This window comes from Megalobrama amblycephala, linkage group LG4, assembly GCF_018812025.1.
Source record: "Megalobrama amblycephala isolate DHTTF-2021 linkage group LG4, ASM1881202v1, whole genome shotgun sequence".
NCBI classification, from domain to species: Eukaryota; Metazoa; Chordata; class Actinopteri; order Cypriniformes; family Xenocyprididae; genus Megalobrama; species Megalobrama amblycephala.
The window spans coordinates 37,924,018-37,940,832 of record NC_063047.1 but is presented as its reverse complement, the minus strand read 5'-3'; the positions used below and the strand labels follow the sequence as shown (position 1 = coordinate 37,940,832).

Below are 16,815 nucleotides of genomic sequence, written 5' to 3'. Positions count from 1 at the left end.
TTCTGCTATTAACAGCTTTACACAATTAAGCCAAATATGGCAACAGCTCGACTACGCCACCCCGGAAATGGGCCGGGGACCCACGGGTACACAAAGTACCACACACACACAGATAAGCAGTGGCTGGACAGGTATCAGACGACAATGTACATTACACAAACTTTTATTTAATAAACATCAGAAAAATACAAGACCATTCTCTTTAATGTATAAAAGTTAAAAGAGGAGTACGATCACTCATAAAACTTCTTGCACATCCATACAGACATGAGTTTACCGCTTCAGAACTGGGGAATTCGTCTTGCCTATCGGATAAACACAGCAAACACTCGTGCTCTCACAACACAGCACCAACAACACCCGTTGTGAACACTGCAAGCCGACAGCCGAACCACCACCACACACAGAGGACACTGGCTAATACTGGTACCCCAATTCTGAAGGGAAAAAGAGAACAGGATGAGACACAAGCGCACACATACAGTAACACTTTCCACCTTATGGTTTGACCAAAAATACGTAGCACATGCTGTTAAAGGGATCAAATGTCACAAATCAATAGTGATCGTCCTAGCTGATGTTCATTAATTGTTAAGAGCACAGGATCATACCATAAATATGCATCAGATAAACAAACAGGTGAAACACAAACACTGGTTCCAGAATAAAAATAAAGTCAAAATAACAGCATACACAAAACGACACAATAGTAGTGACAAACACGTAGCGTTTCGCCCCCAATTACCCCCTTTAAATCCACAGATCGCGGAAATTAAAGTCTCTTGAATTTGGCTGGATGCGCCACCGATGGCCGGCAACGCGCTGTTGGTCCGGTCGTCAAGGTGACGACGTGAATTAGGGTTACCTGCAAAGCCGCAGCAATGACATCATCCAGTATACAGCAGAAGAACGGTCGAAGAAACCAACGCGGAGAGAGAAAGAAACCATCCAGCCGTCCGAAAACGTTCCAGTTCATGCATTCATTACAGCTAAGAGATGATATAAATCGTGTTGTTCAACAAGAGGAATTACGATGCTTAACCGCGCCCACAAAGCCTGCTGCAACACCTCCTGGCTCCCGTGTCACTAATAAAATATAAGACATGGCATTAAAAAAAATAGAAATTACCATCCCATTAACCCAAACATGAAATGCACATACCTGCAAATAAAGACTCGCACCACCCCGCACACTCAATGGCGTGCAAGCCACAAGGTTCGCAGAAATAAAGTTGCTCAACGCGTCTACCATACTCCTCAGCCACACTGAAATACATGGGTGTCAAATTACCCCGTCCAAACATATGCAAGACTGCAGCTGCCACCAGCAACGCTTACCTTCAGGACATCAACACGGCGCACCAGAAATGACGTCAGCACCGAGACCCCAAATGACGTGCCCTAGATGTCAGACTCATCCTTTTTTTTATACAGATGGAATGTACCATTTTGCTCTAATTAACGAAAAGTGGGGGATAACATCACCACATATATATATATATATATATATTGCTTAAATTCATCCCCAATGTTTAAAGTGTTTATAGTGGAATTTGATTGTTTTATGTCTTCTCTAAAATTGTTAAAAAACAAAATCATTAGCATTTTATGCTATGCTGTGTCCTTTATTTATCCTATCTTCAATTTAAAATAAATAAATAAACCATCAGACTGCACTGAACAAAACCCTGTGTCGGATATAGTTATGCAATCTAATTACTAACCAGGCAATTGGAGGAAGCGTCACATCCTCAACAAGTGCTTTATGTCAAAAGAATGTCAGTCCCTCTTCATCTACGAGAACGAGCAGAGCCTGTGTGCTGTGTAGCTGTAGTGTAGCCTACATACATGCTTAAAATGTGTAGCTATAGTGTACATACATACATACATACATAAAATGTCACGATCTATCAAAGAGTTTATTGTCCACTATGACCCCATTAACGATAGCAATATTTTTACTAGTGGGGACATTGTGGAGGGGCGAGTTATTTTGGAAGTGACCAAAGAAATAAAGGTGGATAGTTTTTTTGTGAAGCTCACGGGAGACGCAAACGTGAGCTGGTCTGAAGGATCAGGCGACAATGAAACAACCTACAGCGACCATGAGAGATACTTCAAAATAAAGCAATACTTCATTCAAGAGAGCTCGAAAAAAGGTAAGTTGCACAAAATAGTAAATGATTATTAAGTAGTTTACTATATTTTAATATAATTAAATAATATACACATGTACTACATATGTAAAATAAATGCTCATAGTGAATTTACAAGTCAAATTAGGAACAGATGTGACTGAAAAAAAGAGAAGTAGTAGTAGTAGTAGTTGTTGTTGTTGTTGTTGGTTTGTGTGTGTGTGTGTGTGTGTGTGTGTGTAAGATTGGGAAATACTAACTGACTCCTTGTATTTCTTACTGTGATTTCTACAGGCCAAAGTGAAAAGAATACCACTCTTGTAAGTGGAGAGACTTGTAAGTGACGGGTTTTCATTTATACCTTGCACTAATAAATAAATTACATAAAATTAAATAAATTGCATAAAAATAAATTACATAAAATCTTGCCTGAAAACTGAAAAGATTGTTTGCTGACAGTAGACCAATTATGCTTGTTGAAAAGGGAACACAACCCTCTTTTAACCCATACAAACAATTATGTTTCTCAGATGGACCAGTGATTAGACCAGGAAGTTATGTTTTTCCATTCAGATTTCAGCTGCCTCAACAGTGAGTGATAAAATACAGTCTTCAATGGTACTTCAATAGTAGTTGTTCTTTATTTTTTAAATATGTGCACACTGAAAAAATAACAATGTTCGGCAGGTGTGATTCACAGCCCATAAACACAATATAGAGAACAAATGGGTGAATAACCAAGAGTTACTCATGTTACCGTGGATTCCCGAGAGTAGGGAACGAGACATTGTGTCAAAGCTGACGCGATGGGGAAACTCCATTTGCTGCATCCTACTTCTTCCAATTCATATATATGAAAAATGAAAAAAAAAAAAAAAAATCAAACTGGCTCTAAACATACATGTACAAAATTATTCAACCCCCAAAAGTCAAATTTTGTGCAGAATCCTTTATTCTTTATAACCTCTAATAAATGCTGCCTGTAAGTGCTTAGAAGCTTCTGTCGCCTCTCTACTGCAATCTTGGCCCATTCCTTGCTTGAAAAGCTTCCAGATCACTGATAGTCTTTGGTTTCATGTTACCACTGCTTTCTACAAATTCCACCAAATATTTTCAATGAGATTTCAATCTGAAGACTGTACAGGCCACTGAAGAACATTCTACGATGATCCCTGAATAAAGCTTAAGTAGATTTGGATGTATACTTTGGGACAGCTGTCCTGCAGGAAAGTCCACTGATCATCAAGCTTCAGTCTCTGTACCGAAGGCATGATCATCTTTGCCAAAATGGCTTGATACCAAAATGGCTTGATACCAAAATGGCTTGCCCCTCCAAATTATTGAATTCAGGTGTTCCAGGCATGCAGACTGCTTCTACAAACATTTGAAAAAGAATGGGTCGCTCTCAGGAGCTCAGTGAATTCAAGCGTGGTACCGTGATAGGTTGCCACCTGTGCAATAAGTCCCTTCGTGAAATTTCCTCACTACTAAATTTCCACGGTCAACTGTTAGTGCATCATAACAATGTGGAAGCAATTGAGAACAACAGCATCTCAGCCACGAAGTGGTAGGCCACGTAAAATCACAGAGCGGGGTCAGCATATGCTGAGGTGCACGGTCACCAACTTTCTGCAGAGTCAGTAGCTACTGTATTGGTCTTAAGTAATATTCTAATTTTCTGAGATACTGAATTTGGGATTTTTCTTAGTTGTCAGTTATATGGAATTAGTGAAATATATATATATATATATGTGAGAAGCTAAATATTTTTATTTCACCTTCATTTCAGAAATATGCCTTCATCTTTTAAAGGATATTATGGCTCAGTTAAGTATGTCATGACCGTAAAGCTGAAGAGGCCGTGGAGGCCAACATCTACTACATGTACAGAATTAACCTTTTTACCCAGGAATGATGGGATTAATGATCATTTACTGGTATGAATTATAATACCATGTTTGACTCTCTTTGGCACTCATCTATTGATAAATAGAGAGATTATGTAACTGTGTATACACTCATCAGAATTGTGATTTAAACCATTTGCTTTGACCAAGAGCTCAGAGGAAATTTAATGTGATTTTAGTTCACTCATTTCAATATGTTGTTATGCAGCAACCACAATCTGGCACAGAAGACAAGAAGATGAAACACTTTGGCTCAGGGAAAATGTCAATGACAGTAACAACAGACAAAACTGGCTATTTGCAAGGTGATCACCTGTGTATCTCTCAAACACCTCAGTCAAAGCTGCCTAAACTGAAGACACTAGCCTGTAATGCCAGTAGACGGGTTTCCATCAACATAGTTTTATGCACATTTTGAGACATTGCATAAAAATCCTGGATGTAAACAACAAATGCAAATACAATTCCCCAAATTTGCATAAAAACATATACGGTCACTTGAGGGTACATTTTTTTATTACATTAAAAGACGGGCATAAACTATGACGGAAACACATTTACTGAATTCCTTTATGCATCAAAAAAGTCATGGGACTACATAATTCAGACAACAGTAGAGCAATTACTTTGCATAGTATCATAAATCTCTAAAAAATAGTCATTCTGAAATACTGAAGTGAAAGACTGACAACATTTTTTTTTTTTACTTCCATTTCCATTGATTTTTAAATACAGTTTTTCTGAATGTGACTGCTTTGTTCTCCTGAACACACTGAATGGAAACACTGCTTTATCTGTGAATAGATTTTACATACATTAAATTTACAACTTGGATGGAAAAGCACTTGTGTTTTTTCCCCATTATTGATAAATGTTGTCTCTAAATCCTTATAATTCCTTGTAATTGCTGCAGGTGAAACAATCCGAGTTTCTGTTGATGTTGACAACTCTTCATCTCGTGACGTCAAGCTAAAGTACAGCCTCAAGCAGAAACAGACGTTCAAGGCTGAAGGGAGCACTAATAAAGGATTTAAGGTTATAGTCAAAGAAACTAAAGATCGCATCCCATCTGGAGAAAAGGCAAAATTCATAGTGGACATGAACCTTCCACGTGACCTGACTGTCACCATTGAAAACTGCAGAATTATAAAAGTGCAGTATGAACTCAAGGTGCTACTTCGTCTTCCTTAGTATTGCCATATTTAAAGTGACAGTTCACCCCAAAATTAAAATTTACTCACCCTCATGTCATTTCAAACCTGTACGACTTTCTTTCTTCTTTGGAGTACTAAATAATAATAATAATAATAATAATAATAATTGAAACAGTTGAAACATAATTTAAATTTCAGAATATCTTCATTTGTGTCCTGCAGAAGAAAGAAGGTCATACAGGTTTGAAACAACATAATAGTGAGTAAATGAAAGAAATTAGGCAATTATTCCTTTAATTTTCACAAATTTCTCAAATGCTTTTTAATTTCTGTACTAAAAGAGTCTATAAAAACATTGATTTTACAGCACAGACAAGACTTTCTAACAAAGAGTAAAGCAAAAATGTATAATTGATTTGTTTTCTCTCCTTTGTAACTTCAACACATAGTGTCACAGTTCTCTTAAACTATTCTGTACATGATTGTCTTTTAGGTGTCTCTGGATGTGTCTTTCGCCTCAGATCCAGCAGTCAGATTCCCTGTGGTTATTCTTCCAGCTGACTGGCAAGGCCTACCTGCAGGATTCCAGTCATATCCACCACCTCAGCCTAACCTTGTGCCCTATCCTGCTGGACAACCACCTCCATATGCAGAACTTTACCCCAACTTATATGACCCTACAGCTCTACCCCATCCAGGAGCTGCTGCAGGGCTTTATCCAGATCCAAATGCAGAGCTGCCTGGTTTCCATCCGACTCCATCTGCACCAGTTTATGATCCAAATCAAAGCACTAAAGAATCCTCCCCTAATGTGTCTTATTAGTCTCCTTCACCAGACAAACCTCTGACCACCACTTATGATGTGTCAATTATAACTTCATGGTTTTATCTGCATGAATTAAGCTCAGTGTCTATCAGTGACTTTTCTAATTTTTTTTTTTTTTTTTTTTTCATTTTACAGGGAATGTAGCTGCAGTTTATTAAAAAAAAAAAAAAAAAAAAAAAAAAAAAACCTTTATCCCTGATTACTTCAACTTCTTTAGTTGAATCTGATAGTACTGCATGTTGTTCTTTTTAGAACATATTGCAGCTTTTTTAGTTCTAAATTTTCACTTTTTGACCTCTGGATCATGATAAAATGATCTATGAACTGTAAACTTTTACATATTTGCCATGTGTCTTTACAAAGTTATTGTCACGTGTTTAGTGTGTTTTGGTTCTGTTTTCCCCGTTCCTGTCTACCTGAGTTTGCCTGCGTTCCCAAGTTCGTTTTCTTGGTTGTTAATTAGTTCCACACATCTGTTCTGTTTTCTGTTGATTACTCTATCTGTATTTCATCAGTTCATTGTCTGGTATTGTTTGTGTTTGATTTGGTTGTTATCTCCTGAGTTTGTTATTGGATTTATTATTATTATTATTAAAACACACACTGCACTTGGAACTTTCAAGCATCTTAAAATGAAGATATCAAAAGAATTTGATCATCAAAAAAAGCAGATACTAAACTCTGAATAAACTCAAAATGTCTTACATTTTAGTTCTATGTTGCAATTATGCATATATCACCATGCTAATTCAAATGAGATTTTGATCATACATCCCCATCCCCCAACACACTTGCACACAAAGTAAAACTTCCTTGATGTCAACAGTCTCTGACAGATCAGCCCAACCCATGTTTACTTTTCTCTACTGACCATTTCAACAATGTCTTACAGTTCATTTTTGAAAATCGTGTTGTGTTGCCCAACACCAGGCAAACATTTTCAGAGTCTAAAGACACTTTAGGTCTACTTATCACGAACATTAATGTTAGTTGCTAAAGTTTCTAAAATGTTTAATGTTTACATTTTTAGCAAATTACATTTCTCAGGAACCTGTATTTGTTATATGTGACTTAATTATATAAGTCACACTGAAACGAAACCATCTTCTTAGAAAAACAAATAAATTAATGTAAACAATATGTTAAGCTCCAACCAGGAAAATTATAACTATATGCTATTGTTTATAACTTTTTGGGGGAAATTGGTTTCGAATTACTGTTCTCCAGAAAAAACACTAGAGGGCAGCAGAACCCATCGTAATTCGTTCACACACAAGCGATTAAAGCAAGACACAGCAGAAAGCAAGAGTTTCTGCAGCTGCAGGGTGGAGCATCAGTTTTCACAGCTTGAAGCAACATGTACTGTAGGTCTACACAGCAGATAAATCTGCAAGTGAAATTATGAAAATCAACCTCATCTATAATAATGATTTCAGTATTAGGCTACTTTTTCTCCTTATGCCATCTTTACAAAGGCGATACTGAAGCTTGTATTCCATGGAAATGAGTAGTGGCACAAAGTTTACACAAGTGCTTTTAAGAATACAGAAATATTAAAAATGTGGGAGAGAGAAGGATAGGCATTCCTGTGTGGCTTGGCCCAATATCTGGAAATAAATATAAAAAAATTCAGCAAACTCAGTTGACATATATTATGGTTTAAAGCTGGTACCAGTTGGCATCAATTCACCTTCTTTATCTAAACACAGACTGGCAGCATGATGTGAAAGTGCCACTGACCTCTAGGTAAATGTCTTTATCAATATCAATATCTGATTTCTGCATTCAGAGACAAGCGGTAAAATTTTAAGTAAAATAAATATTTTGGATAAAAACAAGTCATACTATGTTGGAAAATAACAAATTGGCCAAGGCATTGTATGTTCCTGTTGTGCGTTTCCATTGTGTAAACAGAGCTAAATTCACTTATCAGACTATAACATGTTACTCTATAACCAAACTGTTCAAATATTAATGTGGAGCTCTACCTAAACGTGTGAAAAACGTTCAGACTTCCACGTATTCTTTTAATACACTGCTCAGCTGTTCGCTGTTATTTGTCTCCCGAGTCCCGGTCAAAGAACTGCACAAAAAGCGGAAGAAGGGGGACGGATAAGAACCCCGCGCATGCGCACTAACTTGTTTTTCACAAGAGCAGCGCTTAAAGTGAGCCGGTGGCGAAATTTCGCCGTCTTTCATTGCAGACCATCAAGCCTTCACCGAGACGCGATAACAGCATCTTTTGCTGTTATTCAGCTCTCGCATCTCAATGACACTATCCAGTGTTAACTCTCGCTTTTTTTCATAAGAGATTATTTTCATAGACTTTGCCGTGTGATTTTTTTGTCTACAAAAGTTTGTACATTATTTTCTTGCCACCATGGTGCTAGGAAAGGTAAAGAGCTTCATTGTAAGCTACGACTGTCTAAATGACAGCAATGTCCCTGTTTTCTCAAGCGGGGACTCCGTCTCAGGAAGAGTTATTATTGAAGTCACCGGGGAGATTCGTGTAAAGTCACTTAAAATACATGCAAAAGGATTCGCAAAAGTTCGTTGGACAGAATCACGAAATGCTGGATCCAACACTGCCTACACTCAAAATTATACAGAAGAAGTGGAATATCTGAATCACAGAGACATCCTTATTGGCCATGAAAGAGGTAAGAATGCAGATCAAACATGCTCTCAGTGTAGATTTGTTCAGAAAGGAGCAGTTGAATGTACTGGTGGGATGCTCAGTGGTCCAGGATGACATGACATACTTTGGATGCTGCACAGTACTTGTTGACCGGTGGATCTGTAGACATGCATATATCTTTCTTTTCTTTATCGATTTATGTATTCATTTGTTGGGTTTGATTGGCTTATTAATGGACAATAATACACTATACATGGAACATCATCAGCCATTCAAAAAAAATAATGATTCGGCAAAACACAATTTTCACTATCCAATTTAGAGCGTCTACATACGTGATATTAAGTATTTTTTTTTATTTATTTTTTTTTATTCTGGACTACACTTCAACATTCTTTCAGGTGTCAGTGACAGCTTGAATGAATGAATGGTGGCCACACAGTTTGCTCATCTCATGCTACAGCCTTGTGAAAAACGAGATTCGTCTTCGGTGCTCTACCACTATACATTCTTTTGGAAAAAACAACGACCATAAATTGCATATAATGTCAGCGTAATGACAGATCTTTCGGCATAATGTCTTAAGTTTCCACCCATTGTTAGAAGCGGTTCAATCCTGTTTTGATGCAGTGTCTAGCCGTTCTTGTCTCTGATTGGTGGAGGCGCCAACGTGTCTTCTATGACATCATGCTTTTGCGGAAAGTGAGAAAAACAGCAACTTTGCACCAGTGGCTGTAATATGCAACCTTGCACATATACAGTTGTGGCTGTTAAATTTAAATGCATTCAGTGGTCCATTATTCCATAAAATGTCAATGCTGACTGACAACCTCTCTGCATAATGTTATTGCATGAACTTATTGGACTTTTCATACCTGAAATTGGCCAGAGTAATCATATTCCTGGGTAATCTGGTTTCACACTGTATATTTATAAAACCCTCATTTGCATATTCATGAGGTCGAAAACTTTTATTTGACAAATGCAGCGGCTCACGACCTGTGAGTTTGTCCGCTCTGGCTGTTTAGGCCACCTAAAACGTTTGTTTTGAACGCCGTTAGCTGTTCGACATTTTCAGTTTTCTCTCAGCACCTTCCACAGTTTCTGCAACTGTTCAGAATATTTAATGAGGTAAGCACCGAGGCAGCTCATTGGTCGTCTGTTGCCAAACAACTTGATGTAACGTTCTACCGCTGCATTGTTACATACTGTACATTTGGCACTATAAGCAGAACTTCAAAACACAGCGTTACTAAATTGCAAGTGTGAAACGTTGCTTTACCCAGGAGGAAATGTGACCTCAAGAATACACCAAAATTGTATTATAACTTTTTCCATATTCATTCGCTGTAAAGTTTTTGTTAACCTGAGCTGCTTCTGGTTCAGAACGTGCAAGTCAGTGTTTGAATGTTGAAACCCTTTGTATCAATCAAGTAGTGCATGTTATGGCTTTGTTAATTGCATACGTATTGTAATTTCAAAGAAATTAATTCTTCTGTAAAGTTCTAATCTAAATAACGTGTTTAATTGTTTTAATTTGCTGTTTCTGTATGATTGATTTACAATAAAGGTCGATTTATTATGGAAACTGGTCGGTTTTCTGTCGTTTGTGATTGCTGGTGTTTTTTAATTAATTTTTTGGGTCATATTTCTCGCACGTGTTTTGCTGAATGGGAGATCACTCCTGAGGTCCACGCCGCAGCACACGCGTAGTCCGGGCACTGTGTGTACGCGCGCGAACACGCACGCGCCCGCCGCCGCACACTGAATACGTAATGAGCGCTCCTGCACAGTGAAGCAGTTGGCTCCGGTTTAGGCCGGTCTTCTCTTGCTGGAGTCTGCCCTTGATTGACAGCTCCGTGCTTGTTTACCATAGCTCCGCTAAGCTGAGTGCTGAGCTGGCAAAACGAAAGCCACCGGTGCTTTTTGGTGTGTTACACAAACATTATTTAACGTTGGAATTTTGTTTCATATTTACCTTATGTTTCATGTGAACTGCAGTGGATCTTACGAGTATTTATCCCATTCACAATAAATACTGAAGCTGAATACACCTGTGTTTCAAGTGCAATAAACACTCAGAATTCATGGGTAAAATTTAATAGTGATGCATATGGGGTTTATGAAGTGTGCTTATGTTTACGTTTAAGCATTTAGCAGAAGTATGCTTATGTGTTTGAATAAATTAGATCATGTAACAAACAAGAAGATGATCAATGCTTTGGCAGGTAAGGTATATTTGGAATATTATTCTCTTCTGTTTCAGATGATGATAACTCTGAGGAGGGACTCACCACTATTCATTCAGGAAGACATGAGTATGCATTCAGCTTTGAGCTTCCACAAACGTGAGTTTTGATCAAATGTGGCACCCAACCTTATAATATTCATCTGTACTGTATGTTATAACTCTTATTTTCTTTGTGTCATGCACATGCAGACCTCTGGCTACCTCGTTCGAAGGGAAGCATGGCAGTGTGCGCTACTGGGTGAAGGCTGAGCTGCACAGGCCATGGCTTCTGCCTATGAAGACCAAGAAAGAGTTCACTGTCTTTGAACACATCGACATCAACACTCCTCTCCTGCTGGTGAGTGTTTGCATCATTTGCATCACTCTATTCGTTCCTGATTCATCAATGCAATGGTGAAGATTAACCATTAAAGGTTCTTGCATTCTAAAGTTTTGTTATTCTGCTTTGCACAGTCTCCCCAGGCAGGAACTAAAGAAAAGACGCTATGCTGCTGGTTTTGCACCTCAGGTCCAATCTCCTTAAGTGCCAAAATTGAACGGAAGGGTTATACTCCAGGTAAATCATCTGACAGTTAGACATTTGGACCCCACTGTATTTTTACATGATACAAGGGCTGCAACTAATGATTATTTTCAATTATTCTGTCAATTATTTCTTACATTAATCCAAAAATGAAAAAAAAAAAAAAAATTGAAAAATTAATAATTAAAAAAAAATCCATTATTTACAAAATTGTTATACCACATACTGCCCAATGTTGTCCTTCAAACAATGTGCAAGCTGAAGACCATAGAAACAAATAGGCCTATAGTAAATGTATCTATGTAAGCTATGTGCAATTAAACAATGTGCAAAAAAGGGGGTTAACATTTAAATGGATTGCTTACCATTTAAAAGCAAAACTTAAAATCACTAAATTAAAAATGGTAATAAAGAAAACCAAAAGAGTAACGCATTCACTCATCTGAACATATTTGTATTCCATTACAATAGTCAATTGACTGCTACTGCTCTCATTAAAACCACAATTACTACTAATATAAGCAAATATTTTATAATCATGTATATTTATTCTTTACTGTAAAGTGGCATATTTAATCGTTAATGAAATTTGTTATAAATTATTTTAGCAATGTTATCGATTTAATTGTTGCAGCCCTACATGATGCCTCTTGATACTTTTTGGTACCATTTACAATACATCATTTCTTCACACAGGAGAGTCCATTCAGATCTTTGCAGAAATTGAAAACTGCTCCTCGCGTATGGTTGTGCCAAAGGCCGCCATTTACCAAACGCAGACCTTCTTTGCCAAAGGGAAGATGAAGGAGATCAAGCAATTGGTGGCCAACATCCGAGGGGAGTCTCTTTCTTCTGGCAAGACGGAGACATGGAATGGAAAAATGTTGAAAATCCCTCCTGTATCACCCTCCATCCTCGACTGCAGTATCATTAGAGTGGAGTACTCACTCATGGTATGTCAAGTGCTTTTTTAGTTTGTATTGATTTTAGTTTTTATGTGATTACCGATCATCTCTACAAGTCCCGGCATTTTCTATAGCTTAAAATGTAAATAAGTAATTTCAGAGCTTTTAATGTCAATTTCAAGCAGCAAAATGATCAGTTTCTTGAAAGCCCCTCTTGCTCTTCCACACATGCAGCACAATGAATGATAAGAAGATTATGCCAAGTACTCCCAGCACATACTGATAAGAAGATCAGCCTAAAATATCTAATGAAATTCAGGCCATTGAGTGTTAATGGCCTATTAACCCCATAAACTAATCTGTCATTGCTCATATCCGAATATTAGAGTTTACCATTTCAGTTCATCACCCAGCTCTGAAGATACATTGTTGATAGGCTGTGAATACATAAATAATGCTGTTATATTTTTTGCCTCCTTCAAATTCTTTAGTTTCTTGCCTTTTGGCAGAAGCTTTTTATCTAAAGTGATTGAAAATACTCTGGCACAATGATTGGGTCATCCCTACTTTTTTAAAGCAGGATTCTTGTTAAATCATGACTCATCAAATACCATTTCAGGGTCCAAGTCTCTATTCCATTTAGCCGTTTATGAGCCTAGCACTCTAAAACCTGACGGTTTACATTGCAGTCTCTGAGCTCACAGTGTCCTGGACACCAGTACTTTATCAATTCAAAAAAGATAAAGCACTGTCTGGCCAACAGAAATTTTGGTATGGATGGTAAGGTTAGGATCATGATTTTTTTTTTATTGATAGTACTGCACACCATGAGTGTATATAAGCACCATTTGTTTGCTTTTTGGATACAAAGAAGCATTTAGACCTGGAAATGGTGACGCATTGGCGTCAGACTTAACAACCGGATGGTCATATTTACAAATCAAGGTATTTGTGAAATTTGTAACCTAAAATCCCATTATTATTATCTGCAGGTGTATGTAGATATCCCAGGAGCCATGAACCTGTCTTTAAACCTGCCCCTGGTGATTGGCACCATCCCCCTCCATCCATTTGGTAGCCGTACATCTTCTGTGAGCAGTCAGTGCAGCATGACCATGAGCTGGTTAGGCATGGCCCTCCCTGAGAGGCCTGAAGGTAAGGAACTTTTCCTTTTCGAGGCATGTTTGCAATATAATGAGAGTCAGGATTTGGTACATATGGAATTCATGTGATTTAGATCTGACTTTTCTCAGATTACAGAGAAAGAACTTGTTGCTTAGTGTTCCTTCAAATAAGACACCAAAAGAGGAAGTGGAGATAACATTGTACGCAGAGAAGAAATAGATATCATGGTTGGCATAGTGACAGTATTAACATTTACTTTTTCTGTATGCAGCTCCTCCAGCCTATGCAGAGGTGGTCACAGAAGACCAGAGGCAGAGCTGTCTGGAAGTGTCGTCAGGGCGGGAGAACTTTGAAGCCCCGTTATTGGCCTACATCCAGGAGTTCCGCTTCCGACCCCCTCCACCCTACTCTGAGGTAAGCTTTTAGTGTTTTTGAAAATGTTGATATTTCTCTCAGGAGGCAGATTTCAGCCATGTTTACATGCTTTCGACTCACGGCAGCTGTTTTTCTGTTCCCGTCTCCATCAGATTGATCCACATCCAGATCAAGCCACATCGACCGCGGAGCAGAGACTCGACACCTGCCCATCACGTTGAGAAATGCATGGAATGAGTCCAAAGCGGTTGGGCTTTAGGAGCTTTCACGTTTGTTTATCTCCCGATGACAGCGATTGTTCGCTTTGCTGTCACCACCAAGAGAAAACAAACCTCCTCCATGGAGAAATCCATATGTAAGGGTGCAGGAAGTCACTGGCAAATTACCCGACCCAGAGATTCGGCCCCCCCCCCCGTGGATGGGACATGCCCCACCGGACTAAGCCTGCAGAGCTTTGTCAAAGTAGTCATTTTTCTCATGCTTTTCAAGAAAATGTTGACAAAGAACATGCAGACCTTGTCCGAGATCTGAAGAGAAATGCAAGAAAACACTACGACCGCAGCCATTCGCAGTACATCTGAGAGAAACGCGTCATTCTCTTGCCTCAGTTTTTGATTTCTGTTTGCACATGTTTGTTTTCCTCACTTGAGTTTTAAAATCACTGATTGTTTTATTTCAGTTTTCGGCCTCTTGGACTAAGAGATTATAGGCTTATAACAGTTTCGCTTGAGCCGCACAAATTACAAACAACACAAAGAACAGATTCTGAGGAATAACAGACTGAATGGACTGACATAATGCACTGATCTTGTTTAAGCTCTTTTGAGGTCTGTAGTTTTCATTGATTGTGTTTCCTCAGTCGATAATCTGCTCTCGGTAACATGCTGTCTGAAAGCTTTTGCAACGTTGCCTCACCGACTCATAACCCAAGTGTGGCTTTTGCTTTATTTTTTCCTGTTCAAATGGACTTTTATTTTTGGCTCTAAATGTAGAATGCCTTTAAGCCAAACGTGGTTTGCTTGGTGTTAAATTTGCTGCACGTGTTGTTTGGTAGAGGAGCAAAAGTCCGGGACTTGGTGTTCATGTGTGCGATCGGAGCAGAGAGATAAAACAGGGTGGGGTCTGGGCAGGATGCCTGAAAAGTTAGTTGCCTTTCTGTTTGTAGTGTGTAGCGGTGCAGGCTTCGAGATTGCACTGCCTGAAAAAAAAGCACTCAGTCTCAGGTGATCTCACTTGCCAAATGATGAAAAAAAAATGGTGTAGATTATGTTTCAGTTGCACTGTTTCAGTTCAAGGAAGGAGACTATAGAAGGAAATTCAGATTCAGTACTGAAAAACCGATTCAATAAAGAGAAGAGATATGCACAAAGATGCAAGGCAGCTTTCAAAGACTTACGACATTCCCTTTTTGTCCTTCTGCACCAGAAGACTTACATTTGACGTAATGTTTCTTCAGACTGGTGAAGCCAGATATGACCCAAAGAAAGGCACAAATGCTTAAAAAGCCAAGTTGTAAAGCAAACGAGGACTCTGGATCCTATCCAGAGATATCCGAATCCAGTTGAAATGAGTTGTACATTTGTTTTTAAAACTCATTCGACTACAAAAGTAGTTTAGGCTCTGATCATGCTTGGCCTACATTTTGAGCACTTTTTTACTGAATTGAAACCATAGATCTGCTCATGTCTGGTTGAGGTCTGGAGAAATGTTGGCATTCGACTATTTAGCAACTTAAATAGTTTGGGTTTATAGAATTAGTCAGAATTTGTGTGCATACACATTGTGTGTGTTATAGGTTATGGGGGTGGGTGTTGAGGTTGGGGGGGTCATGAATCAGCAGTTTTTGGAGCAAAATAAAGTGGTCTTAACATAGTGGCCTTGATGAAGTACTGATCTTAACATGCTAACATCCTATTTGTTATCCTTTTAGTTCTACAGATTGTGGTTTAGTTTTAAGGACAAAAAGGGAAAACCAGGAAGTCCTTCAAAGCGAGCATTGATCATGCCACTTTTGATTTGAATGGGTTTCGGTTTTCAGTTATGGGTCCTGTTGAATACTGTTGGGCATTCAGTGTTTGTTTTTCAGACAAACGATCTTATACAGATCCTCTCGTCTCAGTTATTATGGGAACAATAGCTGTAGCACACCTTAGAGAAATGGGTCATCCAAAAACTGAAGAGATGATTATAAGAAGAAAATGATCCGCTTCTCTCTTGTGTTTTATAGTTCAAACCAAACCAAAATTGGCTACTAATGAAAGAATAAGCTTAAACACAAAAAGAAAAGTGCTTCTTTTTGTGGTCGGTCAATACTATAGTCTAACGCTTGGCCTTCCGTGTAGTCCAGTGTTAAAGCTAAACTCTTGACTCTGTCAAGAATAACCTTTTAATGGAAATATGGTATGTTTTAGAAATTAAGTGCAATATTTCTTGAGTTTATTTTGTCTCAGTGGTATATTTTGTCTTATTTCATTGTGATTTCATTTCAGAGATCATTATGAACATTAGATAATGACTGAAATGTATGTTCGTAATGGTTTTAACTTTTGTCTTAGTTCTTCCTTGGAAATAAATAAACCTAAAAATCCATTCAACTTCTGTTGTACTTTTGCTTTATTTAATGATGATTTCATTTTCACTATCTACTATGCTGAAATTAGTGCATCAAAGCAAACAGGCTGCTGATCAGAACTTAAAACATCAGAAAGTCCACTTGTATGAAATATGGACACTTTGCATATTTTTTTTTTTCTTCAAACCAGTTCAGCGGAAACCACCTTGCAGCCGATTCTAAAGATTTCATTGGTCATGTCAATCACAGTGCTGATCACCTACACCAAACACTAATCCCTAACCCTAAGGCAGAGCTTCTGCTGAACTGTTTTGGGGGAAAAATCACATCCGGACACATTTAAAACTTCAGTGCTGTATCTTCATTAGCAACAACGCCCCCACAGGCCATTCTAGCAGTTACAC

The 16,815-nt window shown here is 38.2% G+C and overlaps 2 protein-coding genes and 1 long non-coding RNA gene across 5 annotated transcripts; 2 read left to right on the top strand and 1 right to left on the bottom strand.

Moving 5' to 3' along the window:
- Positions 1–147: 147 nt before the first annotated feature.
- Positions 148–1,479, bottom strand: LOC125267485. 3 transcript variants are annotated; one of them, XR_007184682.1, is made up of 3 exons: positions 1,339–1,457; positions 1,163–1,266; positions 148–1,086 (listed from the first exon to the last, which is right to left on the bottom strand). It is a non-coding gene; the product is annotated as an uncharacterized LOC125267485 (long non-coding RNA). The 3 variants fall into 3 exon arrangements; XR_007184681.1 differs by having other exon boundaries at positions 148–437; positions 866–1,086; positions 1,163–1,398; XR_007184680.1 differs by having other exon boundaries at positions 1,163–1,479.
- A 294-nt stretch (positions 1,480–1,773) lies between these two features.
- LOC125267482 (arrestin domain-containing protein 3-like) lies at positions 1,774–6,905 on the top strand. Its single transcript, XM_048189164.1, has 7 exons — positions 1,774–2,159; positions 2,430–2,471; positions 2,666–2,726; positions 3,925–4,072; positions 4,251–4,347; positions 4,956–5,212; positions 5,690–6,905. The coding sequence occupies exons 1-7, from the start codon at positions 1,898–1,900 to the stop codon at positions 6,017–6,019; spliced, it is 1,197 nt and encodes a 398-aa protein (XP_048045121.1). The 5' UTR covers positions 1,774–1,897; the 3' UTR covers positions 6,020–6,905.
- A 1,296-nt stretch (positions 6,906–8,201) lies between these two features.
- On the top strand, positions 8,202–16,433 carry arrdc3a (arrestin domain containing 3a). The gene is made up of 8 exons (XM_048189163.1): positions 8,202–8,682; positions 10,927–11,008; positions 11,101–11,248; positions 11,365–11,467; positions 12,131–12,387; positions 13,332–13,494; positions 13,736–13,878; positions 13,992–16,433. The coding sequence occupies exons 1-8, from the start codon at positions 8,403–8,405 to the stop codon at positions 14,058–14,060; spliced, it is 1,245 nt and encodes a 414-aa protein (XP_048045120.1). The 5' UTR covers positions 8,202–8,402; the 3' UTR covers positions 14,061–16,433.
- The last annotated feature ends 382 nt before the right edge of the window (positions 16,434–16,815 follow it).